This window comes from Symsagittifera roscoffensis, chromosome 3 (assembly GCF_963678635.1).
Source record: "Symsagittifera roscoffensis chromosome 3, txSymRosc1.1, whole genome shotgun sequence".
NCBI lineage: Eukaryota > Metazoa > Xenacoelomorpha > Acoela > Convolutidae > Symsagittifera > Symsagittifera roscoffensis.
Window position 1 is genome coordinate 81,999,583 of NC_087064.1, and position 26,583 is coordinate 82,026,165.

Sequence of the window (26,583 nt, forward strand, 5' to 3'; positions counted from 1 at the left end):
AAAAGATCGAAAACTGATTTCATTTATGTCATGTAAAGATAAGAATGTTATGCTCAATCAATCATTTCTATCTCAATTTTTAGGCCAATCCCCAAAACTGTTTTACTTCAACGCTGTAAAGGAAGGCCAATCGGCAGACTTCGCTGCTGAAAATGAGAATGAGCGAACCGGGTGGATAACTGCTTTGGTGCGAGCCACAGGGCAGAGCTATAGACCAGAACCTCCAACCAGGGTTAAATCGCAGCAGATAAAGTCAAGTGACAGTGCCAAATTCACCCAGTTTATAAATGCCAGTGTGGAAACCATTGATCATCATGTGATGTTCAGGAAACTGCAGAGTTTGACCTTGAATTACAGACTGAGCGACACGTATTGTAGCCTAGTACGTGAATTATTTAATCATCGGTTTTGCAGCAGGGTTTTCGAGTCGGGCTTATTTTCAGGGGGTTAAGTTTCGGTAACTGTGTATCAGTTAATACAAGCAGAAATTGAAAACTGTTGAAATCTATTTCAAAACGCGTGTTAATCTAATTGCTATTTACAAAAGAAACACTTATGTTCAAAAATGTCTATTTTAGGGCTGGTTATCTCCGGCGCAGGTGTTCTTGCTGGACGAGTACTGTGCTAGATATGGAGTGCGTGGCTGCCATAGACACCTTTGCTACCTACAGGACCTCATGGACAAGGCCAGAGTAGGATACCTCATCGATCCAACCCTCATACACTACTCGTTCGCATTCTGCGCGTCACACATACATGGAAACAGGTGAACAATAGTTTTTTTGTGAGAGAAAGTGACTTGTAATTGGGAGCTAGACTTTTCCGTCATAAACAACTTTCTTAAAAATTCAGCTGACATGCTCAATTCTGCCGACATGCTCAAGGCTGGCGTGCTAAATTTCTTGAAAATCAAATGAACTAACTAGCTCTTGGTTCAATTTAGATAGTAATTATTATTTTTCAAATATACGTATTGAAAAACTGTTGATTTTTTGGAATTGTGGATTGCGTCCTAACATCTGTCGGCTAGTTGATTTCTAGTTTCGAAAGTCGAATTAAAGTTTAAGATTTTCAGTGGAATAAAAACTTAACCAGTCGATCCAGTTTTTGTACAAACAATGATTGTGTTGTACTATGAACTATCTTTTTTTCCCAAACTAAGTCGCAAATATTGTTGAGATAAAATGTGTTCATTTTGAAAGTTCATTTTGATCAAAAAGCAGCTACTAAGTACCGCCAACGCTAAGGATTTTAACTCAGACCATTGTTGTTGTTCTGACTTTTGTAACGAAAGTAACGGAATATTTGTGCTCGGGGTGGTTTTTTTCTTCAGACAAATTTCGACTTTTTAACTGGCCAGTTTTGAGGTTTTTCTTATCATTCGAAAGGTATTGTTGTCCTGAGCTTAAGTGTGAAAAGATATTTCCCCTGTGATTAATTTTCGTTATGGGGGGTTTAAAAATTGCCATTTAGGCCATTTTGGGACATTTAACGCGCGATATATTTCGCGCTATTAAAGCGCGAGCAGAGATTTAATCCGTCTGAGAAATTGTTCTAAATTGGTTGATAGAAGCTTATTTGCCGTTATTGATTTTTTTAAGGAGCGAAATCTATTACTCTCTAATAAATATTGCGTGTGGGGGGATGATTTTTGCAAAAAATATCTCAATTTAAAAAAATTCATTTTATTTATTTTTTTCATGATATTACTGCTCCATAGAGAGCTCTATAAATTGACTTATATTAGTTGGTAATTTTTTTTTAATTGACTGTTTATGCGTCATAGTTGGCGTGCGTCACTTAAGAAAATGTTTATACTCAAAGGTTTACTCATTCAGTTTTTCCCAGTAGCTTTATCGGTCATATTTTTGCTTGTGTATGCGAAGTGCAATTTCGCCTCTGTGTCTCAAGTTGGGTAAATGTTATCAAAAATCGTCCAATCATTAGTGGTTGTAAAAATGCAAAGAGCTTAAATGGCATCTATTTTTTTCGTTGAAATCCGAAAATTTGAGATTTTTTGGTTTGCTTGCGTTCATTACTCTTTTCCAATCTTCGATTGGCTATGTTTATTTTTTTAAATTTTTTCAGAAAAAAGCGCAAATCCAATTGAAAGTTTCAATCAAAAGATTAAATTATTGGGATCTTCCTTTCTTAATCAATCGACTATTCCCTAAACTTGGTAAAAAAAGTTATGGCCTCAAACATACCCATTTCTTGACATTTTGGTTACTTTTAAATTTTTTTTCGACTTTTCTCAAAAACTACCCTGCAAAATTGGAGATTAAGGGTTTAACCGAAAGCAAAAATCAATTATGCAACTCTCCTCTGCGCAACCGCCTATGCATTACGTTTTGAACAAAATATTGCATTAGAAAATGTCCGTTTTTTGAAATGTTGCCTGTTTTTTTAGGAAACTTTTCCTTTCCAAAAACTAACCTGCCAGTTCTGAGGTTGATAATTTATCAAACTAACATGGTGCTTACGTTTTGCCTGCTTTATCTGTTATACTCTACTTGTTTGAAGAAAAGCCGTCATGGTTTTCGGAAAAATCCTTTTAATTGAATTTTTTTCCACCAATTTTAAAGAAATTTTGTCACTTTTTTCAAGCATTTTTAGCTAAATCTGAAGTTAAGGGTTTAGTCTAAATTTCAGGAAATCTTCCCTGCACAAGAGGCTATTCCCAAGTTTTAGTAGAGAAAAGTTTATGGATTTAGGAAAAGTCAAATTTTGAATTTTTGGTCAATGTTTGGATTCTTTTTCACTTGTTTCGAAAACTACCGAGTCAAATCTGAGAGAAACAATTTAGTTGAAAGAGATAGTTGTAGTTTTCCCTTTAAATCATCGGCTAATCTTCTACTTGAGCAGAGAAATCACTAGGGTTTTGCGTAAAGTCTTTTTGTAATTTTTTTTAAATTACGCATTTCCGTATCAGTACAATATGATTAAGAGTATTAAAACAGGCGCATCCAGTATTAACTGGTCCACTAGTTTACTTCCAAGCAACCGTGGCGCAGATATGGGCACGTGAGACTCCAAATCAACAGGTCGGAGATTCAACTCCGGAAAATGGGTCGAGCTTTTGCTACATAGCATTGGCAATTTGATAGAAACTGTAGCTGCCTGATTGTTGGCTAGTGTTAGTGAAATTATAAGCGATCGCGGTGGAGATGTGAGAACGTGAAACTCCTAGTCTCAGCAAAGAAAAGTTCTCAAGTTGTATTTTAAGTCTTTTCCTTAGGCCTTTTTTCACTTTGTTTTGCCCGTTTAGAGCTCTTTTTTTGCAGTTTCCTAGCTTTTGTTTGCGAAGCGCAGCTTTGCCTCTGTGTATTATTATATATTTTTTCCAAGCTAACTAGCAAATAAAAATTCTCAATTTATTGGTATTTTTGTTATAATCACGATCTGTAGCATTGGAAATTTCATTGCATCTTTTTCCTGTATCTGTGGCTAGTTTTAAGCAGTCGGTTACTGTCAGTGGCTGAGAGGGAAGTGGGTGAGACTCTTAATTTCGAGGTTGCAGGTGCCAGTACGGCTCATAGAAAAGTTAAAATATTTCGAGGCTTGTTTCTACTTTTCCTTATTTCAGATTCGGTTTTGAGTTTTGTTTTTGATTTAAACAGTTTCAAATACAATCCACAGTTTTTCTGTAGCTTGTGATTTTAACTACTCTGATTTGTAACAATTTCATGGAGTTTTTTATTTTGAACGGATTCGGCCTATGTTATATCGGCTAAGTCAACTTGTTTTTCGTGGTTTCACAGGCGAGTTTGTTCAATGCTTTCGCCTGTTCGAACAGGAATGGGTCGTAGAAAGATTAGATTTTAAATTTACGATAGCCCAAAAATTGTGCAGTTCCGATTTCGGCTCAACGAGTGTCTTAAAGTTACTTTAGCTTCAAGTTTTTTATGACCACAGTTTCGTTTTCGGATTAACGAGTGTCGACCGAAGCTTCCTCGCTTTAGCTGCCACGCTATCATTCATTCTCAATGCTTCTAAAGGCTGTTTATGAAAATCATCCGAGACAAAGTTATCAAATTTCTGTAGATCAAATTTTTATCAAATTTTTCGGCTTTCATTCATGTTCTCAAAAGGTTAATCAAAAGATTTCCGAAATTCAAACAACCTCAAAGTCGCGTTTTTTCACTTTTTAAGGGTACTGTTTTTTCAATTTTTGAAACTCAAAAGTTGATTGTTTGCTGATATTATTGACACTTTTCCTGCTGTTTTTACTTAAAAGTAACAAAAATCAATTTGTGGAAAGTGTTTGCAGATTTAAAAATCTTATTTAGGCTGTAATATTTTTGTCGCTGATTTTTAGGTTCGATTTTTTAGGCAAACTCCACTATCGAACAGCAAAGGTGTAAAAGTCACGAAAAACGTGGTTTACTTCTAATTTCGAAAGTGAACTTCAATTTTCCGAACTCCTCCTGATGAAATTTCTCAAACTTTGTTAACTTTATAAAAAGATGTGTCAATCATAAACTTTTCAAGAAATCAAAAGAGCTGGAAGACCATCTTTTTTCTTTGAATTTCGATTGTTGAGGTTTATTAGTATTTTTTTTCTGTTAATTTGCGGTCATCGAGTCTTAACTGTCTGTTGGCTTTATTTTAAATAATTTAGAAAATTAATATGTTTTTAGAGCATTTAACCATAAGGAAGCTATTACTGTTATCGAATTTCATGCGAAATTTCTACCGTGCGTAAAACCGCAGAAATTTCTTTAAAAGATTATTTCCTCGTCTGGTTGATTTTTGTCTGTTTTGTTTTCAGGAAAGTCTTAAAATGCTCTAACATCTACAGAAGAGCATGTACATTTTATGTACGTTTTTTAAGTTCAATTGAAGTTCGTTTGCTAAAAGGTAGGCATAAAATGAAATCGGATATGGTGCGAAAAAAAAACGTGAAAGACTTCTATTTTAGAAAGTAGATTTTAATTTAAAGATTTTCCAGCGGAACAAAAAATTGATCCAGTTTTCTCAAATTAGGTTAACATTTATCAAACACGTGTCAATCATAAATTGTTCTTGAAATTCAAAGAGCTTTAAGGCCATATATTTTATCTTGAAAATTCGAAAGTGACGTTCTTTTTTCAAAATTAAGTTAGTATTTTTCTTTTTCCTTGTGTTCATTGTCTTTTTCGAACTGTGTGTTTTTATATAATTTACCGTGTTCAGATTATTCTCTCCCCCCAGTAACTGATTAGGAGAAAGAAAGAAAGAAAGAAAGAATTTATTTCTCATTGTTAATGGTAAATATGCATAAAACGAGAATTAAAACATGAAGCACCAGAAACAGTGAGGGGACAGTTAATGAACCCAATTGGGTTACAGAGCACTGCCCGATTACACTTGTTTAGTTTATGTACTAGAATCTTTTGTGCGAAAAGTCATTTGTGCAATGTGTTTAGACCGGATGCGATTGGGACAGTGACTGTGGACGAGAAAGAGAGATTTGAGAACTTGAAAGAGTCCCTCAGAGAGTATCTGGAGAAACAAGTCACCAATTTCAGGTTAATAAGAAGTGCCACAGTTTTGTGTAGGTATTAATCAACTCAGGGGGAATATGTCGATTAGCTGAGATGACCTCACATAATTGAAGTACCTGGTAGGAAGGTTCTGACCACGAAGTCCTTTTTGGCTCAATCCTAAGAAACGTTTCTTAGATTTGGTTAATGTTTTGGGTGGATTCAAGCTAACCATTAGTCCAGTGCCTAAGAGTTCATCTAGTGATATATGTTTCAGGTACTGCTTTCCATTCGGCCGACCAGAAGGATCCCTGAAAGCTACGGTGTCTCTGTTGGAGAGGGTAAGTGGACGGAAACACTATTTGAAGCACCGTTGGGCATTCAATTTATTCCGACATTGTTACCGCCAATCGGGCAGTTGCAAAATCAACCTGTCTTTAGGTGTATTTGTTTTCCTTTCTGAAGTGTTTTCCTTTCTGAAATAATATCAGAGTGGCTCGCCACTGTATTTCTGCGAGAGTATTTCTGTCCTTAAGAAAACTAACTAATTTATAGTTCTAGCTAGCCTATAAAGTCATTTATTTGCTGATGAGGAAGGAGCTGTGGTATGAATTGGTAACTTGGTATGTTTTGCAGGTAATTCGCGAAGCTCACACAGAGGTGGTATAACACTGCTAATATGCTGATCTGTTGATCTTTGCTTTTTCGGACTGTTTCGAGTTTTGTTCAACTTAAAAACAAGTTCCGTTTCGATTCATATCCAATCCCCTATCACAAACACACCCTATCATATCAACTGACCTGGACGCAATATCAATTTTTTAACCTCCCAACAGGGGATGTTTTTTGCTAGTAAAAGCAAACAGACCTGAGTTTCAGTTTTGTACGTTGCAACAAGCTACTCGGTATGCCTTCTATACACTTGCAATTTCTGTTGAAGCCACCTCAATTTAAAGATGACCAGTTTATTAGCATGTGTGTCGATCAGCGTTTCTATATGAAAAAAAAATATTGGATTTTTCTCGGTTTAAAATTGGGTATTTACGCTGTAGGCTAACATATACCGAAACATTTTCGTTTTACTTCATTCTAAAGCAATTGTCGCGCGATGAGCGACGCACATGCTAACGCTACGTTACTTGATATAATTCAGTTATTACCGGTAAACCACAAACGGCACTAATTCTGTTATTTTGAAAATTTTTAGTTTAACTGAAATTCAGAGTGTGCAGAGTTTGATTCTAAATATTGGCTCGAAGAGTGATTTAGAACATGGACTGATTTGGTTTTGACTTCTGTAATTAACGGCTTCGATTATTAGAAAAAGTTCATGTTTCTTTTTAAAAATATAAACTGACGTGCCAGATAAATAAGCTGACAGACCTGACATTAAGAAGACAAAATAGATACACAGTCATCGTCATCTGATTGGTTATCAAAAATAGGCCTTGCCACGCGAGTTCTAAGACTAAAGAGGCAAAATTAAGTGTCGATTTCTCCTTTTTCTTGTACCTGTTTTCTTGAAGTAATTGCGAAAGTATTTATCGCCTGAACATCTCTAATTGCGTTTTCCGAACACCTTTAAATCACAATGAAAAAATTGTTATGGTCGTTCTTGTATCTCACATGCGAGCGTGCGATCACTCCGCGTATCGAAAAACAGACCGAGTATTCGTCAGTGGTACTCACTACTATAATACTAATGAACCTTGAATTGTTTGGTATTTAGGGACATGCATGTCACCAATTGCTGCTTGTGTCGAATTGCTCGCTCAAAATAAAAAATACAGTTTGTTTAAATTTTTTGCAATGAAACACATTCTCGAATTTGAAAGATTTTTTGAAAATGTGTAGGAACTTTGTATTCGGGTGTTTTAGTTTTTTTCTTTTCGTTTTCCACGCAAAAGCAGCTGCCACAAATAATCATCGGACTAGATTGAGTGATATATCATATTAAATTTTCAGTCGTGATTCGAAGGACATAAAAAAATTTGAAAAATTTTTCCGTGTCGAAAAAAACCGGTTTGAAATTTTTGATTTTTTGTCTTAATCCGCGCAAATAAAGCAAGCGAGCAGGCTTACAACACTGAATTATACCTAAATTAGGACCTTAAAATTTAATATTAAGCTAGTAAAACTAGTTTTTGGATTTTTATAGCTTCATTTTGGGAACCAAAAACTTCAAAAATTCTGCGTTGTTTTGCACAAAATAATGCATCATATTATTTCTCGTGAAATACTAATCAACCTTTTTTCCCTTCAGTTTTGGTCTTATTTTTACCCAAATTGAGGAAAACGGGTTTGAAATTTCAAATTTTGTTAGTTTTGTCCGGATAATTTAAATCAGCACTTCAAGGTTAATCTGTTCCGCTGGAGTTGACGCGGTTCTGAAATTATTTCGACAGGTTTGTTTTTACGATTTTGATGGACGAAATACTAGCAGTCTCCAGAGTTTTTGCGTCGCAATTGGGAGACAAGGAGATATTTTCGAGCAGATTTTTTGACGGTTTTTTTACAAGCTAAATTTCTGTTGCGCTTTTAAAATTTGGAGGAGGCATTAATGCAGTCTAAAAATATCGTTGAAAATTCGATGATTTTTCTTGCAATATTTGAAGCTTGTTCTTAAAAAATCTGAATTTACGAGTCTTGGTGGATGTTATTTTTCATTTGTTATTTTTGAACGTAATGAAGACTTATATAGGTCATGATGATTGTTTAAATATTTTCTTTTCAGAAAGTCTTTGTTCACACCAAGTTTCGTCTTTTGTGACTTGACTTTTGTTTTTTAAAAGTCACTGGACGTAGTGAAAACTGCTTTATAGGTTATGGTGCTTTTTCAGGAAAATTCTTAAAAATGCTCTTATATAAACAGATATACATTCATACTTAATGATGTATTTATGAATGCATTTAGGTATATATGCACTTTTTGAGATCAATTCAAATTCATCTGCTAAAAGCTGGGCAAGTTGTGGTGGCCAAGTACGAACGTGGAAGTGGCGCGAAAATACAAATTATTTTTAGTTTCGAAAGTCTTTTTTTTCAGGTTTTCCAGTGGAACCGATGTTATACCTATTGCTTAAGTTTTCTCGAATTGACTTAATTTCATCAAAGAAAGTTTGATCATAAATTTGTCTTGAAGTTCAAAGAGATTTTGGGGCCATGTATTTTTAAGAGTATTGAACGTAGTGAAGACTCTTATATAGGTAATGGTGCAGTTTGTGTGTGATTTTTTTAAAGGAAAAATCTTAAAATGCTCTAATAAAAACAGATATACATTCATACATATTGATGCATTCATGAATGCACTTAATTATATCTGCACTTTTTGAGTTCAGTTGAAATTCATCTGCTGAAAGTGACGCAAATAGCATTCTCGAAACACGAACGTGGAAATGGCGCAAAAAAAATGTGAACGATTTCTAGTTTCGAAAGTCGAATTTAATTTTTAGATTTCCAGCGGAATAAAAACTTTACCTATTGATTCAGGTTTCTCTAGTTGGGTTCATGTTATCAAAAAAGCGCCAATCATAATTTATGCTAGAAATGCGAAGAGTTAAAAGGGCATCTGTTTTTTTTTCTTTGAATTTTGAAAGTTGAGATTTTTTCAGGAAAGTCAGTGTGTTTTCATTAGGTTTACTTGCGTTCATTACTCTTTGGCAAACTTCGATTAGATATTTGTTAATTGGAGAAACAAAAATTGAAAATTTGTCAAAAATTAATAAGTTTATTGTTGTTTCCAACTGCTGTTGGCTATGTTTACCCTTGCGACAAGTAAGGTTGTCGCAATCGGGTACTAGACTTTCCCCCTTAAATATTTTCTTCACAGAATGGTTAAAATTGGAAAAAGTAAATTAGTTTCAGTTCATAAGAATTCCAATTTCTCTGCGTCTCCTTAACAGTTGGTCCGGAGTTAAAGAATGCGCCTGGGAAGGAAAAGGTCCTGGGTTCGAATCTGACTAGACCTGTTTTTTTTTCAAACGGGAATAGTCCGTTTCAAAAACAATTGTTGACTAATTACTGTCTGCTCAAGTTTTGTCTGCTTAGTTGCCATATTGTTGAATTGTTTTTTTTAAAATTGTTTTTGCATATAATTGCTTTAAGTGTTCTGATCTACCTCTGCTGTTTGTAATTTTACTAAACCTGACTTCAAATGTTTTTTTTTCGCTGAAAGTTTTTATTCAGCCAAAATGATTTGAACCAATTTTTTTCTCGTCCTAATGACCTGATTTTTTTGAGTCGTTTTTTAACGGAAACATTTTTCGATGCTCACCTCTTGATTGCACAAAACGCTTAAAATCTTAATAGAAATTATAATTCAAGTTTTTCATGACAAAATTTTTTCCGGTTTTTTCGTATTTTTTTCGGCTTGATAGATTTCAGCCTGTTTTATATCAGCTTATTAGACTCATATTGCGTGTTTTGATGAGCGGGAAAAATTGTGTGTGCGTTTCTGTGCTTTGAAAGTGAGGGGGACTTAATAACTTTTATGGCTTAAATTTTCTGATTTTTTTGTCTTTTTTGTTTTCTTTTTAACGCTTAATAGGTTTCGGCCTATATCATGTCGACTTAGTGGCCTCTTATTGATTCATTTGACAAGCAAATAATGTTTTTGAGTGTTTGTGTGTTTTGAGGGGGACTGATTTATTTTTCATATGTCTTGTTGGTTTTTTCGGCTGAAAGGGGTTTCTGATAAGGTTTTTTAGTCTTTGTTTTATATTGTTCTAGCATATTTTTTTATTTTTTGTGTTCCTTGTTTTGCATTTTTTTGTGTTGGCATTTTACATTTTTGCTTATTTTACTTTTTTTTGTGTTGGCATGTTTTTTGTTTCAAAACTAGCCTTATTTATTTTGATAGATGTAGTTTTTGGCATTTTCGATTTTTTTTCTTTATCGCAAGTGATGCAAAGGTGAGCTTCGCCTCTGTGTTGTTCTTGTGATTAACAAGCGTTATCGAACCAAAATATACCTTTTTTCGGGTTAACAACTAGTTTAACAAAATCAGTTAGCACAGCTGCTCTGAATGCAACAGAAAAGAATGTCTGCTAACAGATTATTTTGCATTTTAAATGGCCGCTCCATTCGAATTTTTATTAGATGTAAATCAACTCATGTGTTTAGTTTTAGCTTATTTTTTAGCTTTTTTCACTTCAAGGTTTTTTTGGCTGAAATTGTTTTGGCTGATGCATATCTGTTTAGTTGCCTCATAGTTCGTCGATTGAATCACCAAAATTATTAAATTGTTTTTGTGCTTACGAAAGGGTGGGGGGCGTAACACTTAAAGAATGACTCAATGGCTTTCTTTTGTTTTTAATACTTACTAAACACTGGCAGTTGTGTTTCTCAGTGTTTTCCCTTAAATTTACCAGCGCTCCAGACAAACATTTGAAAAAAAATAATTGCGTCCAATTTTTTTTTGCTAGCTGCCGTGCCATTTTATTGTATCGCAAAGGTGTTAAGCTCAGCTTTGCCTCTGTATTTCAGTTCAGTTCTATTCATGCTGAAACGGGGACAAATATTCCCTCCTATTATGAAAGCGGAAATGGCGTGAAAAAAAAATCTTCGACTTCTAGTTTTGATAGTAGATTTTTATTTTGAGATTTCCCTGCAGAATAAAAAAATTCACGTATTTAACCAGTTTTCTCAATTTGGGTTAATTCTCAAAAAAGTGGCAATCATGAATTTTTGTCGAAATTCAAAGAGCTTTAAGGCCTTATAAATTTTCCTTTTAAAATCGAAAGTTTGAAGTTTTTTGGAAAACATTTTTTTTTTCATTTTTCTTGCGTTCAATGACTCTTTTGCAACTGTCTACTGGCTATCTTATTGAGGTTAAAAGAGCTTGAAGGCCATCAGTTTTTCTTTGGAATTTAAAAATTGACGTTTTTCAAAAAAAAACAAATCCGTTTTTTTATTTCCTTGCATTCCTTGACACTTTTCCTTCAGTTTGTTGGCTATGGTTTGATTTTGGCTGTTGGGATAGGAAAAACAAAAAAAACTGAAAAACTTAGTTGATCCTAATTTTTTCTAAGAAAAAAAAAGTTATTCGAGACTAGTTAAAAAAGGCAAGTCGGATCATTCTGTGTTTGCCTTGCTACGAGCAGTCTTATTTGAGTTTACATTTATTTTTTGAATTTTTACATTAATTTTGATTTCTCATGAGTTCACGCTCACATCGCTTTTTAGGTTTTTACTGTATGATTCTTCAATTTTTTTTGCAAATACTTGTCTGTTGGCTTTTCTTTTTGTCTCGGTATGTTTTTGCTTCTAGTTTTTAAAAATTTTTGACGTGACATCTTATTTATCAAAAAAGCTCTTGAATGGCCGTTCGCAACTTCGCCTTCTTTTTCAGCTTTTATTTGCCTAAGTACAGCTTCGCCTCGATGTTTGCTTGCTTCTGGCAATGCACAAAAAAAATTGAGTGCAGTGCAGTTTCAAACAATGAAGGCTATGCTAACTCAGAATATTCAGACATATACGTTGAGATATTTCAACTAGTTTCCATTGGAGAATCTGATTTGAAATATAGGGATTATAGACCACCCAAATTAACTTGCTAAACCATTCTTACGTAAAAGTTGGAAAAGATGCGAAACTACGTTTCATTTATACTTGGTCAAAATATCTTTGCAAAAGAGCACGAAATACAATCGCCTGAGCCTAAAAGGTGATATCATTTCAAAATTAAATTATGCTGATTCGCACCAATAGTAGGGGAGTTTTTTTCGGCCAAAGAGTTGGGTTAAAAAAAACGATTTATTGAGGCGCGATATTCCAAATTAAATCTGGTTACACAAAATTTTGCTAAGGCTTCGACTATCGTCTTATTAAATCTTTTATGCCCTGATTTACTGTATGAAGAATAAGTCTAAGCTATTTTCTAGGCCTCGCGTCAAAGCTGATTTATTTGTTTTCTTATCAGCGGCGGTTTGGACCAAGTTGTAGAATGTTAATAAATATTTGCAAAAAAATAAAGACTTGGGTGCTGATTTTCTTGATAAATAGTGCTGGCCGTTATAAAATATGGAAGGCAAAGAAACCAAGAACATTTTTGAGTGTGAAGTTGATTTTGACATTGATTTTCATTTCTGTAGTTTTTAGTTATAAACTGAGTTATTCATAAATTGGACAACATCTTTGAGTGGAACAGAATGATAATTCAGTAGGCAAAATGGTTTGTTTTGGAATTCTTAGGAATGATTTTATTAGAATATTAACTTAACTGTTTTGAGTTTGTGGTAATTAATGAAAATCATAAATAGATATCCCATATAATGCAATATCGGTCATTTTAAAGGATAATAGGAACAAATATCGGGTAATATAGAGTTGCATCTGGCCTTTCAAATGTTGTTGGAGGCATCTCATTTTTTTTACCAGAAGTATTCAAAATCTCTTTACAATTAATTTTTTTTAATTCAAGTAAATCGGGAACATGAATCTGATCACATATTTAGTCTCAGTTAGACTCCAACCATAACCTCTGCTGTTTGTGACCTTGACTTGACATTCACTAATGACCTTAGAGTGTGGAGTAAGGGGTCTAATTTGTTGTTAGGTGTTGATGAAGGATGTCGTGACCCCCGCCCCGCCCGAAGAGGTGTGCAAAGTGGTGAAGAAGTGTCTGGAAGGATCTGCGCTGGTTAATTACACAAAGATATCGGACTACGCCGAAGTCGAAGGTAACAATATGATGAACATACTGAAGTTGAATAATTTTGATTGATGAGCTGAATATTTGGAGTCGTTGAAGTGGTTAAGTCCATATATTGAAGATCTTTGAAAATTAACTGAAGTTATGTGCAATTATCTTGCAGTCGCATCCGGTCAACTCGCAATCACGACCTCGGGATCAAAAATTCATGACGTTTGTTTTTACCATTCAGAATGATAATAGAGTATGCTTGAAATCTTTTCTTGAACGTCTAATCAGATTTTGAGTTTGATTTTGACTGGTCAATCTCATTACCATAGTTGAAATATTCCGCTGTATTGGTCAATTCCGATTGATACCATGCTTTGAAACATAAATATTGTGATAATTGAAATTGGCGTGAAGTTTAAGTAGTTACGCTTGCGATTAGCAAGCGTTATCACACTGGAATACAGACTTTTTTCTAGTTAACAACTAGTTTAACAAAATTAAATGAATCACTTGCTGAGGAGGAGGAGGAAAGGCAGCTGACTTCTTTTCTATGCAGCTTACTTCTTTTCACTTCTCTTCTATTAACATTTCAGGTTGCGTCGTCCTTGACGTCGAGGTAAATCAGTTGCCTCTGTACCCTAACGGCTGGGGTTTGAGTCGTGGGCGGATCTTTTTTTGTATCAAGAAAATTGAAAAACAAATTCCGAGAAAAATGTATTGTTGGTTTTCGTTTGTTCGCTCAAGTTTCGTCGGCCAAAATGCCACATCGGATTTTACTTGTTCTGTAGACAATATTCATTGTAGTTGCAAGTGCAAGTGTTGTTCATTCTCAATTTCAGTGGGGACTTGAAAAAATCAAAAAATCGTTTTTTTTTCTGTTCAAGTGGTTTCAGCTCAAAGATTGTCGGGCTAGTTGTCACATCACTGATTTTTTTTGTGCTGTAAATAACTTTCATTGTAGTTGCAAGTGCAACTGTTGTCCATTGTTGTTTAAGGTGGGACTATAAGCTTTTTTTATAAAATCATTTTTTTTTCGGCTCGACTTGTGTCTTCTCAAAGATTGTCGGCTTTGTTTCTTTTCCTAAATTTTGTTCCGTTGTTACTGCTTTAAAATTGAAGTGTCTGGTATGTTTGCCTGGAATGAACTTCTATCGAGACATGGAAGTTTGTGACCTTGATTTTTTTCAAAAAAAATTTTTTGGCTTTGTTTTTGTGTTTCTGTTGTATCGCAAGTGATGCGAAGCTCCGCTTCGCCTCTGTGTTTAACGCAGTTTATCATATTTTGGAATGAATTTTTTTTACTTGAGCTTTTAAAAGCGGTATATTTTTCTAAGTTATTTGCACAAACTAGTTAATACCCTTGCGATAAGCCAGTTTATTGCAACCGGATACTTGGCTTTTTCCCATAAATAAAATAGTTCGCAGATTGACATGTGTGTAATTGGTGGTAATCTCTAAATGTATAGCGTTTCAATCAACAGACTTTTTTTGAGTTTGTCTGCTTTTTAATTACCCCTTCTGTTTACTCAACCGGAGCGTAGAATGATTCATTCTACTTAGTAACTTTTTCAAACCTATGTCGCTAATATTAGTTCTACTTCTGTTTAGTGTAATTTTTGCAGCCGACTGATTTGGCAGTGTAATAGTTTGACATTCGATTCGATTATCAATTTCAATTGATACATTTTTTTAATAGAAGAAAGCTATTTGTTGTAAACAACAGAATGAAAAATGAAAACTCCATTTCAGAATTTTTCAACTTAATACCTTTCGAGAAATTGATGAAATGCATAGTTTTTACCTAATTTGGTTTTGAACTTTTCAATTTAGTACATGCAAAGTTGGTTAGATTGCCTGTGGTTGATTACCTTCCAAAATATTACATGCGATTGTTAGTGATTTGTTTATCTCCTTTTTGCCGCTGTCTTAATTTTCTATAAGCGTCAGTGGAACAATTTTGTAAGTAGGGCGACTGGAAAGCTTGGATGCCCGAGGACTTCAGTTCCCGTTTTGCTCTCAAATCTCATTACTCTTTTCAGGTTGACCATTTTTCAACTACTTCTTCACATGTTTTTGCGAAGTTTGCTTAAATGTTATTATAAAATTACCAAATCCAATTTGTGAAAAAAAAAAGTTTTTTTTTGTTTTTTCTTTTTATTAGTCTTAAAAATGTTCCGCATATAATATATCAGTGTATAATATGTCGTCTGATGTGCTTAAATTTTCATAATGCGTATCTGTGTTTGCAATATTGGGCTTTGAAACGTTTTTTTGCGGATCAACGTGTGTCTGCTCAAGTATGTTCGGCGTTGTTACCGCTTGGTAACTTTTATTCCGATGGTCACTTCACATTCAGTTTTTTTTGTTTTTTATTGAGTTTCATTCAATAGTTATCGAGACAAATTTGATAGTTTTGAAGCTTCGCCTCTGTCCATTTTTACACAATGCACAAGGACATTAAGGTTAAACCTCAAAGTCGACCTCTAGGTGGAACCACTGGGTCTAGGGAGAAATGGATTTGGGTTGCGGGGTCACGGCAATTAGTTAGCGCAGAGTACCTACATGACAGTTGCGAAAAATTGAGCAAAATTATTTTGATAGCTTTTTTTAAAACTCTTTTAAGCAAATTTTTGATTTCACAAACAACCGACTTTGAAGTACGTTTGAAAAACTGACCACGTTTGAAATACTGACAAGACAACGGGAGTAGCCAAAACCTCAGAAAAAAGTGTTCCGCATCAGAATATCTCCCAAGTTATCATTGGAATCCACAAACCAGTTAGAACAAACATAAACTTGATAAGTTAGATGGAAATACACGTCTTGATTAGTTGGTATAAATATAATATGTTATGACTCTGTGTTAGATCCCTTGAACACGGACGAGCCCACTCCCAGACAGAGACTGGAAAGGGTGATCCGATTGGCGGAACTGTGCTGCGAGGTGCTCACCCAGAACGACGAATACCACGCAGAGGTAAGGAAAATTACCAATTTGTTTTAAAATAAATTGGCGGAATAGAAATCTTGACCAATAGTCAGTTAGTTAAAAAAAATCACTGATTAGGTTTCAGCACGGTCAAATTTCTTCCAAAGTTTCACAGCTAAAATGTTAAATCGATGTTCCTAGTCTAAATGAGGAGACAGCTGCATGTTTACCCAGTGATGTCCAGCTTAAAAAGTTTAACTGATTTATAAACCATTTAACAATCAAAATGTTCTTAAACAAATCAATTCAACCAATTTGGCTTTTAAGACAGGGTCCCCCTTTACTATTTTAAAATATCCATTTTTGGTGACTGACCCTAAAATTTTTTAAAGGCGCTTTGGGCGCCAATATATACTAATTTTGAGGGGGAGCGCGCGCCGAAAAAACGTGATTTATTGGTCATATTTTCCCAAAAAGTGCCTAAAAACGGCTTTTGGCCTGTTTTTTTTTAATTTTGCCTGCGGCACAGAAAATTTGGACAACACAAGGTTTTTTTTACAGCTTTAGGAGAGCTCGAAAAATCAATATGGTCGACTTTAAAAAATCGAAAATATTTTGAAAATCCGCCCCCTTCGAGAAACTCCTAGATCCGCCCCTGTTTTAAGCATTGATATAATAAATTATAAATACATGCGAATTTATTCATAAGCAAAGTGTATTAAATTGCCAAATTTGTCTCATCGATTGAACGTCTGAGGGAAGTTTTGGAGTGGTATGAAAAAAAGTTGATGAAAATGAAGACGGATTTCTGTCGCATATCAAAAGTCTAAAGAGTACAAAAAACGTGATCGACTTCTAATTTAGAAAAAAATACTTCAATTATCAGATTTCCCAATGATATAAAAATTTTACTTATTGGTCCAGTTTTATCAAATTGGGTTAAATTTATCAAAAAAGTGCCAATCATAAGTTGTTCTTAGAAATTTGAAAAGCTCTGAGGGCATCTATTTTTTTTTTGAAATTTGAAAGTTGAGAGTTTTTCAAAGACAAGTTTTTTTTTTTACTTGCGACTCTTTTCCAACTGTCTGTAAGATTTGTTTTAAACAATGGTTTATAATTTTGGTTATATTTGACATCACTGTGTTAGCTAAAAGCTTGGTTAAAATTCCGTCACTTATGCTTCGATTTTTCAGGAAATGCGCAACTCCCAGGTATTTGATCTTCTGGCTAACATGGTAAAGACTGATTAGTTAGTTATTCTCTCCGACTAACTTTCGTTTGATTAACTCATTGATACTCACAAGATCAGATCAATTAAGTCTTCATCTGCGTTTGAGTTGTGTTAGAATGTTATTACGTCCCATCACCACACTTCATGCGAATGATGTTCTTTGGCACTTATTAATTTCTAAATCCACAGAAAGATTGATTTCATGTTAAAATCAAACTACTTATGTTGAAGTAATTAGATAAACGTTAAAAATGGAAGAACAAGATGGTTTCATTTGTCGAACCTTTGAAACGCACGTTTATGCATACACAGGTCTGAGAGGTTGCGTGCATAAACATTGGTATCGATATTCAACGGCAATTGTTGTGACCACTTGTCATTACTTATAATGAATGCGAGCCGGCTTAAGGGCATTACCCCGGTAATAGAAACGTCAGTGTAGACCTTACTACACTACCGTTGTAGACCTTCATGAATCAATTCATTAATCCCGTAATAAACCCCCCCCCCCCAACCAACCCCCCACCCCAACATCATCGTTTCGAGGAAAGCAAGTTACTAGGGTCGATACTCTAACCTTCTATCTAAATACTAAAAATTGTACCCTTTAGCACCATAATATTGTACGCAATTGCACATTTTTCTTAATTTAAGACAGAAAGAAGCCGGCTAAATATGTGATTAATCTGGTCAATTTTTTCACGCTAAAATTAGATTTTGAGTGTTGATATTTTGATTTTTGCTGTTCCACATTCGTTGGAAAATCTGCTCATGATTTCATATAATTGAAACTAGTTAGAAAAAAAAACTCTTGTGTGTTTTTCGCTATTGACCCCTCGTGTGAATAGGGGGAGATTGCTCAATTGACCCCCCTACCTTGGTACCTTAGTTGAAGTGACCTAAACCTGCTGGGAATGAATTGGTGATTGAAATTGCGGTTAAGTTTGTCGAATGTTATCTCATTCGCGGTAAATAGTGAATGACAAATGTTACGTGCTCTTATGTCTAATGATACGTGGATGTCTAATGGTACGTCTATTGCTCCGTTTTTGGCTTGTGTTTGAAAAGAAACACCCTGAACAGAATACCCCATAACGTATATTTTTTATACTGTGCATTTGTTTTACTTTTTGTTATGACTTTCGAAAATGTTTTGTTTCTCCGTACAAATTGCGTGTTTTTAATTTGACGAAGTTTTTAATCCAGTCTGAACACAATGGATGCCCTGAGCTAAAAGCAAAAAATGTTCACCTGTGGGGGGGGGGGGAGACTCCATGCAGGACGACTTAACTAATTTGGGATAATTAACCAGTTTCCTATAGCGCGAGTGGTGGTGGCCGAGTGAGTTAGGCGGGCGATTGTTAACACATATGTCGTGGGTTTAATACCCGCTTCTATCTCGGTCGGGGGGTTCCCAATGTCATCTGTCACTTCAAGGTGGTAACGGTTTTGACGAAATTAATGACAACCCTCTCACCCAGAAAGGCCCTTTTTTTGAGATGACATTTGCAGATGACAGTGACAGATGACATTTGATGACAAAATTTTTTTGAAAGCATGACTTAAGTGGCAGATGACATTCTTTTGAAAGTCATCTGCTTTAAATTTTTTTTGAAAGCATAACTTAAGTGGCAGATGACATTGGATGACAAAAAATCAAAGTTACACCGACTTAGAAATCATTGCAAATTAAATTGAGGCAAGCTAAGTGTTCCAATTAGCTCGGATTTGTTTGGCAAAGTTAATTATTTCATTTGCCAAAAAATCAGTGTACTGCTTTTTTGAAGTTTTAAAATTTTTTGGTCGAATAAATTTTTGGACATTTTACCCTACAGTTGGAGCCGTCACGATTTTGCTTAGATACAAGCTGTCTTTTTTTACTTCCGAAGAAAGTTATGGATATTTGTGCTCGGTTTGGTTTTTTTCCTCGGAAAACTTTCGGCTTTTCAAGTAGTCAATTATAATGGGGTTCTTATAACATCTGAATTCTACTGATATTCTGCTCAAATTTAAAAGGCGGCCTTTTTCATTGTCATTGAACATTGTGAAGATGGTTTTTTGTTTTCTTTTTCAGGAAAAAATTATGTTCAAGTTTGACTTGTGGCGGTTCCACTTAGATTATCACTTTTGAAGTCCATTCAAACTCATTTGCTTTGAGGGAAGGCAACTTACGCTATTGTATTAAGTCAGCGTTTAATTTTTTTTGGGTTTTCCAGCAGAATAAGGGTCAAATGATATATCACATTAAAGCCCTTTCAGTTGTGATTCAAGCGACAACTAAAATGTTTCAAAAACTTGTCCCCGTGTCGACAAACTGGTTTGTAATTTTTGAGATTTAGTCAAATTTCGAGCGAGTAACGCCATTTAGTAACGCTCGCTATATGGTAATGTACTGTTTTTTTAGACTTGTATGATAAATATTTGATTTTACAATAAAGAAAACTAGTTTTGGATGTGTCATTTAGCTCAATTTTTTTAAGGTTAATGAACGTAGTGAGTACTCTTCTATAGGTCTTGCTGATTTATTAAAAGGAAATTTGTTCACGCGCAATTTTGATCTTTCGCGGTTGACTTGTGACTTCTTTTCAACTCAGTGCATTTCCATTGTTAAAAGGAAGGCAAACTCCACTATCGAACAGCAAAAGTGTAAGGGTCACGAAAAACGTGATCGACTTCTAATTTCGAAAATGGAAATTAATTATCAGATTTCCCAGCGAAATAAAAGTTTGATCCAGTTTTCTCAAATTGGGTTAATTTAAAAAAAAGTGTCTATCATAAATTGTTCTACAAATTCAAATCATGTGATCAAGCCTAATTTACTACATTTCTACGCGATCGTGTAGTTTTGGAATCACGCCGCCCACTAAAAAGGATGCTAATTAGAAAAGTAAATAGAAAAAACTTTTTTTCTTTTTTTTTGAATAATTGTCGGAACATTCTGTGCTACTTGCACAGCAACCGAATATTCTTGTTTCTATTCATATTTAAATGCAACCAGCAAATTGTTTACCCGGGATTTGAAATTGTTTGGTTGTAGTATAGATAAACCATAGCCATCAATGTGCAAAAATTCATTATATGTGAAAGCTAGAAGAACGAGAGAATCTGGCGCAAGAGAGTTCTCTCCGTGGTATAAAGTTCGAGAGATTAACTCAAGAGGCACTAACGACGAGGAGCGGATTCAAAGAACGGAACATGCAATTTATAAAACGATGAAAGAGTTCTTTGCTAACATGGCCTATCTTTTGTAGGCCTTCTGTTGGTTCGAGGGTGCCATGGCCGAGCACTCGGAGATGTTCTGGAGCATGTTTCTGGTGGACATGAATGCTGCTCTGGAGGTGCAGCCGCCCGACTCCTGGGACTCATTCGAACTGTTCCAGGTGCTCAATAACTGGCTGCAGACCAGCAGTGAGTAGAAAATCATGCCCTTCTGTCAAAAAAAAACTTATTTAAGATGATGGTTTCAATGCAAGTGATATCCAAGTTTTTCTTTTCGTGAAAGATAGTTATTGAGATGTCACAATGTAATTGAATAGCAATTATGATGAAATAGCTGCCAGGTATTTTTCTGTCTTCGTATTTGAGTTCAAACTGGCCAAGTGTATATATAGTTAGAGATATGCAGAAGAAGTTAAGTGGGGCGTCGAAATTAGTGGCCTTTTCTAGACATGCTGCGCAATGGGAAGTTCCACACTCAGATGTGTGACCTGTTTGCTCCTCAGCTGATCAGATATGTGGACCTGATGGAGACCTCGATTGCACAGTCCACTCAGAAGGACTTCGACAAGGAGAAGTGGATCACTCCTGATGAGTGAGTCATACTTGTTTTCATAAATTGATTTGTTTTAGTTAGGGTTATTTTCTTGGCAATTAAGTGATACTGAATTATTTTTCAAATGAGAGTTGAAACAGTCGAACAGACAGAATTTAATTCAAAAGAGCAAATGACGTCTTCTAGAAAATTTTTCTTGCGAGCTATCTCTTCAAATTTTCATCCTAAATATTTTCTACAATAGACGTATGCCTGCTCTAAATAACTCTGTATGTCTGAGTCCGATGTTTTCGCAAGTTTTTTCCATTTTCGCTAGTTACTTTTTTAGCAAAATGTTAACCATGTGCCCAAATATATGCATAGGTGCCGTGGTACAAAATGAGGTATAATAAGTTCCAGTTTTGTTTCGCAGACGTCGCAACCAGCACAAGGGCGAGACTTTGGGAGTGGAGCCGAGAGGTGCGATTGCGAGTGACAACCTCATCCACAAGCTATGTGCTCTGCAGGACTTCATGCACGACATCAACTGGCCCGATCTGGAGTTCAGAGACCACCTGGACCAGAGGCTGAAGCTGCTGGCTGCTGATATGGTGGAACAAGCAGTGCGAAAGTGAGTGGCTCTTTCTACTATCATCAACCACCATAGTTTTGTAGTTAAAATGTACCACTGTACAAAATGTATCGGCTCGGAATGCAATTGTTGTGAGGCTTCGCATGCACGCCAATGGACTAATCACAAGCACATTTGATTTTGATAGAGATCCTTGAAAAAGTGCAAGTTGCGTATATGGAGTGGAATACAAGGGCCGGACGAAGGACTTTATGGAATTTCGCAGCAGATTAGTATTCTCCCCTGTCATCCCATAGTAAACATGGTTATACTTGCTTAGAACTGAGAGTTGCTCTATTTGAGAGTTGAGAGAGAAGTTCTCTATTTTGATCGTCTGAAGTTTTCAACTGAGTTAACATCCGACCCCCCTAAAACGCTTCGTGGAGACTTTGAGACGATGGAAGATTCCGCTGTGATGTTTTCGCTCAGTCTTGACGACGACGTTTTTTCCTGTTTTTCTTATTGCTTTGCCGATGGCTCAGTTGGTGTATTTCTTTTTGTTTATTTTGTATTTATTTATTTTGGTGTTTTTGTAGGACAAAGACGCATTTCGACAACCACATCGCGAAGGGAGGAACAGGCACTGGCTATCTCATCCCCAACAGCATCTGTGTCATGATCAACTGTCTACTCGACTGCGATGATAAGGTTACCTTTGGCACTCCTTCCCTCTGGCTCCTCTTTTTGTTTCAACCATTAATCGCATTATAATTACCAAATTGTGATAAGCTTCAGATTTGTCAAATGACTATTGTATAGCTGAGGCCTTCGATGTATTTTTTCGTCAATCTATGAGTGAGTTAATTATGCATTTAATTACTCATATTGACCGTTTTCTACTTAAATGCAAAAATAACAGTTAAGATGCACACGGTCTGTCGCGTGCTGAATTTACATTATAAATATCAATGTATGCAATGTTTGATCTCAATTACTTGAAGTTATAAGTTCAAGATGACAAGTTGTTTCACTCTTTCAACTTGGACTCCTTGCTTACGTCCATACTTGTACTGGACTCGTCCTCCTCTCTCCGGTGTGTTTCTGGGTCTGGCTTGATAGAGATACTGTCTCTCATAGTCTGGTTGTCTTCTGGCAGGTTGTAGATGTCCTCATACAGTATCACATGATCCTCTTCTTTTCTCATGCGAAGATCTGCGTCTGTTTTTCTATAAAAGTGAATTCCATTTATATAAACAATTTAATTCATTTAATTTTTTATTGAACTTGCGATAAGCAAGGGTGTTGCAATCGGGTACTAGACTTTTTTCCCCGTAAATAACTTAAGGCACAGGACTCACTCCTGGTCCTGGACTCCTTCACTTCTTTGTCCTAGTTGCAAATCAAATTCTCTTCCTCTCTGTTGCAAATAATAAGCATGTTTTGAGTTTCCTAGTTGTTTGAATATCCCAGCTTTTCGAATTTTGCTTTTGTGTTGGTTGTAATTTTTCCATCTCGATTTGTTTAAAAAAATGTATTTTTTTTGTCTTTTTTTTCGGCTAAATAGTTTTCGGTCTATATTTTATGGGCTTTGTAGCCTCACGTTGAGCCGATTAAATATCAAAATTTGTGTGTGTGTGTGTGTGCGTGTGTGTTTTGAGGGAGTGGTAAACTTGAAATTTTTTATTTGTTTCGAACTTTTTTCAAACATTTTTCGGATGTTCTTTTTTGTCCTTTTCCGGCTTGATAGGTTTTGGGCCTTTTTTATATCGCGTTAGTTGCCTCATATTGATCCTTTTGATTCACAGAAAGTTTTCTGTGTGCCTGTGTGTGTTGTAAGGGAGGGGGAACTTAAAATTGTTCATTACTTTCAAAAGTTTTGCTGAAACTTTTATTGTACTTCGTCTTTTGACCTTTTTTTCGGCTTAATACGTTTTGGCCTGTTTTTTATTGCCTTAGTGGCATCATAAAACGCCCTTTTGAAGAGAAAAATTCTTTCTGTGTGCGTGTGTATTTTAAGGTAGAGGTGAACTTAAAATTTTTTATTATTTTCAAATTGTTCTGAACTTTTTTCGGATTTCAGTTTGTCTTTTGCGGCTGTCTAGGTTTCGGCCTATTTTTTGTCGCCTTAGGTGCCTCTTTTTGCACCGTTTGATGAACAAAACGTTTTCTGTGTGCGTGTATATATTTTGAGGGAGAGGGGAACTTGGAATTTTTTATTAGTTTGAAATTTTCTTGGAACTTTTTTGCAGCTTTAAGGGTTTCTGCTCAGATATTTTCGGCATTGTTACTGCTTGGTAAGTTTTCTTCTGGTCCTAATTTTGCATTATTTTGTGCGAAAATGCGTTTTTTCAAATCTATTTTTATACATTTTGATAGATCTAGTTGCATGTATTATTATAGAATTTCGATATATTTTTTTGCCTGATGGTTTTATGACTTAGTGTTGTCGACTCAGCTCTCGTTTTTCTAGATCGCTTTCTCAAATGTAACATCGTTGGAAGTCATTTTAAATAAAGCTTGCAAATCATATTCATTTGCAAAAAAAAGAAGGAAAATTGCGCATAAGTGGAATCGGCGCAGAAAAACTTGAAGATTTCTAATTTGGAAATTAAATTTTGTTTTTCAGATTTCCCTGAGATAATAAATTCACTTATGGATCCAGTTGTCTTGATGCGGGTTGATTTTATGAAATAAGTGTTGTCATCAACTAAGTGCTGTCATAATTATTTCGCGTAATTCAAAGAGCTTTAAGGTCATCTAATGTTTTTCAAATTGGATAAATATATCGTTTTTTTTTTGGCTACTTCGCCTTCATTGACTTTTTTCTAAACTAAAAACTAGCCAAGAAAATTCAAATTAAATTTAGTTTCAAAACATTTTAAATGAAAGGCAATACAGAAAGGTGCAGATAGGACTTATTTTTACGTCTAGAAAAAAGCCAACATCAATTAGAAAATTGTTAATGAGCTCGAGAAAGTACAAAACGGCTGATATCATAAAAGCGTGCTCAAAGAATCAATATGGCTTTGAAGTATTTAAATTTCGAAATGAATATTTTGTTCAATAAAACTAACGAATTTGGGTCAACTGGGTCATTAGGTAATTGTTTTTCTTCGGTTGATTGAAAAATCATATAATTGAAATTCTTTTGCAACTCAGGCATTCAATTTTTTTGCGCCATTTGCTCTTTTAATTTTAACGAGAGTAATTTATCAAATGAATTTTAATTCGAATAAACGGTAAATCAAGGTCAAACCGTGAACGAATAAACTTAAGCGTGAGCAAATTATTTGAACTTCCCTGGAAGAAATGAAAACAAACGATCTAAAAATTATTTTCGCTCATTGACATTAGCCGCTTCCAAGTACTCATTTTTGGATTTATTAAAATAGATTTTGCGCCTTTTTTAAAAATCAGAAAGAGCTTTGTGAAATTCATGACTTGGCGGAGAGACTGGAAAAAAAAGGTTTAATTGTCAAAAGTGAAATACTTTGTTTGTTGGAGAACAATTTAGTTTTTATGAAAGTTTAAGTTTCAGTGTACACGTCTAATTTTTTGCAACCAACTCATTTTTAAGTTTTTAAGAGCCAATAATTGAAATGAACACGTTTGAGTAGGTCGTGTGCTAAAATATTCACGCTCAAATTGTTTTTGCGGTTGACTGTTTATTTTTTTTTCATAATCTTTTTAGTGGAAATGGCCCATAGTGGAGATGGTCTTCCCTGAAACGCACGTTTATGCATGTCTCAGGTCTTCCCCCAGCATATTTTGATAATAAAACCAATTTATAAACTTTTTGGTTTTATTATCAAAATATGCTGGGGGAAGACCTGAGACATGCATAAACGTACGTTTCAGGGCCTGAAACGCACGTTTATGCATGTCTCAGGTCTTCCCCCAGCATATTTTGATAATAAAACCAAAAAGTTTATAAATTGGTTTTATTATCAAAATATGCTGGGGGAAGACCTGAGACATGCATAAACGTGCGTTTCAGGGCCTGAAACGCACGTTTATGCATGTCTCAGGTCTTCCCCCAGCATAATTTGATAATAAAACCAATTTATAAACTTTTTGGTTTTATTATCAAAATATGCTGGGGGAAGACCTGAGACATGCATAAACGTGCGTTTCAGGGAAAAATCTCAATAATAAAAAATTCTTGAATTTCAAAGGACATTATGTGTAGTGAAACACTTATATAGGCCGTGATTTTTTATGAAAAAGTCAAAACTATGATGAAGCTAAAACTTTACTATTGGCGATTTGACTTTTTAATCCATTTTTTTGTTGAAAGGAAGGTAAATTACGCTCTTCAATTAACGCATGGAATATACGCAAAAAAATGGTTAAATTCTTTTAGCGTTAAAATTGGTTTTAAGATTCCCCAGAGTAAAAAAAAATTTAACCTATTGATCCAGTTTTTTCTAATTAGGCTTATTTTAAAAAAAAGTCAATCTTTTTTGTTGATTGACGTTTCTAATTGTCTATTGGCTATGTTTATTCATCTAAATTAACATCAGTAGTCCATACTCAACCGATGTTGTTCGGAATTCAATATTTTGATTAAGACAGTCGAAACAAAAGTAGATCAACTCGCACCGCGTAGTTTTTTAGTATTCTGTAATCTATGTTTTTGAAGTTAGTTCATTTGAATGCAAGTTTTACATAAAGTACTCGTTGTTCAAGCTTCTGAACTAGTGACGGAATATTTGCGCTCGTGTTGATTTTTTCAGACAATTTTGTCTTTTTAAGAAGCAATTTTTGAAGTTTTTTTTTCAACTATCTGAAATTTTTTTGAAAATTTATGTTGATTTGAAAGTTACTGATTTGGAATAATAAAGCGCGATTCTTTTCATAATAATCGTGAGCGGTGAAATAATTGGCTCAAAAATCATTCCATTTTGATATTAGGCACGTTTGTGGATCTTATCAATATAGTGAAAGGTTTTGAAAAGTTTAAAACCAAAACTATTTGCAATGATACGAGTAGT

The 26,583-nt window shown here is 34.9% G+C and overlaps 1 protein-coding gene across 4 annotated transcripts in view; it reads left to right on the forward strand.

Moving 5' to 3' along the window:
- Positions 1-26,583, forward strand: part of LOC134841170 (calcium-dependent secretion activator 1-like) — a 570,701-nt gene that overhangs the window by 488,704 nt on the left and 55,414 nt on the right. The window contains exons 12-23 of one of the 4 annotated variants that reach the window (XM_063856973.1): positions 84-382; positions 579-766; positions 5,409-5,510; positions 5,743-5,806; positions 6,102-6,125; positions 13,021-13,144; positions 15,975-16,084; positions 17,230-17,247; positions 20,519-20,675; positions 20,934-21,078; positions 21,452-21,649; positions 22,186-22,297. In XM_063856973.1, the coding sequence (XP_063713043.1) occupies positions 84-382; positions 579-766; positions 5,409-5,510; positions 5,743-5,806; positions 6,102-6,125; positions 13,021-13,144; positions 15,975-16,084; positions 17,230-17,247; positions 20,519-20,675; positions 20,934-21,078; positions 21,452-21,649; positions 22,186-22,297 (1,541 nt within the window). The remainder of the gene's footprint in view (positions 1-83; positions 383-578; positions 767-5,408; positions 5,511-5,742; positions 5,807-6,101; positions 6,126-13,020; positions 13,145-15,974; positions 16,085-17,229; positions 17,248-20,518; positions 20,676-20,933; positions 21,079-21,451; positions 21,650-22,185; positions 22,298-26,583) is intronic. The other 3 variants (XM_063856974.1, XM_063856975.1, XM_063856976.1) reach the window with 3 other exon arrangements.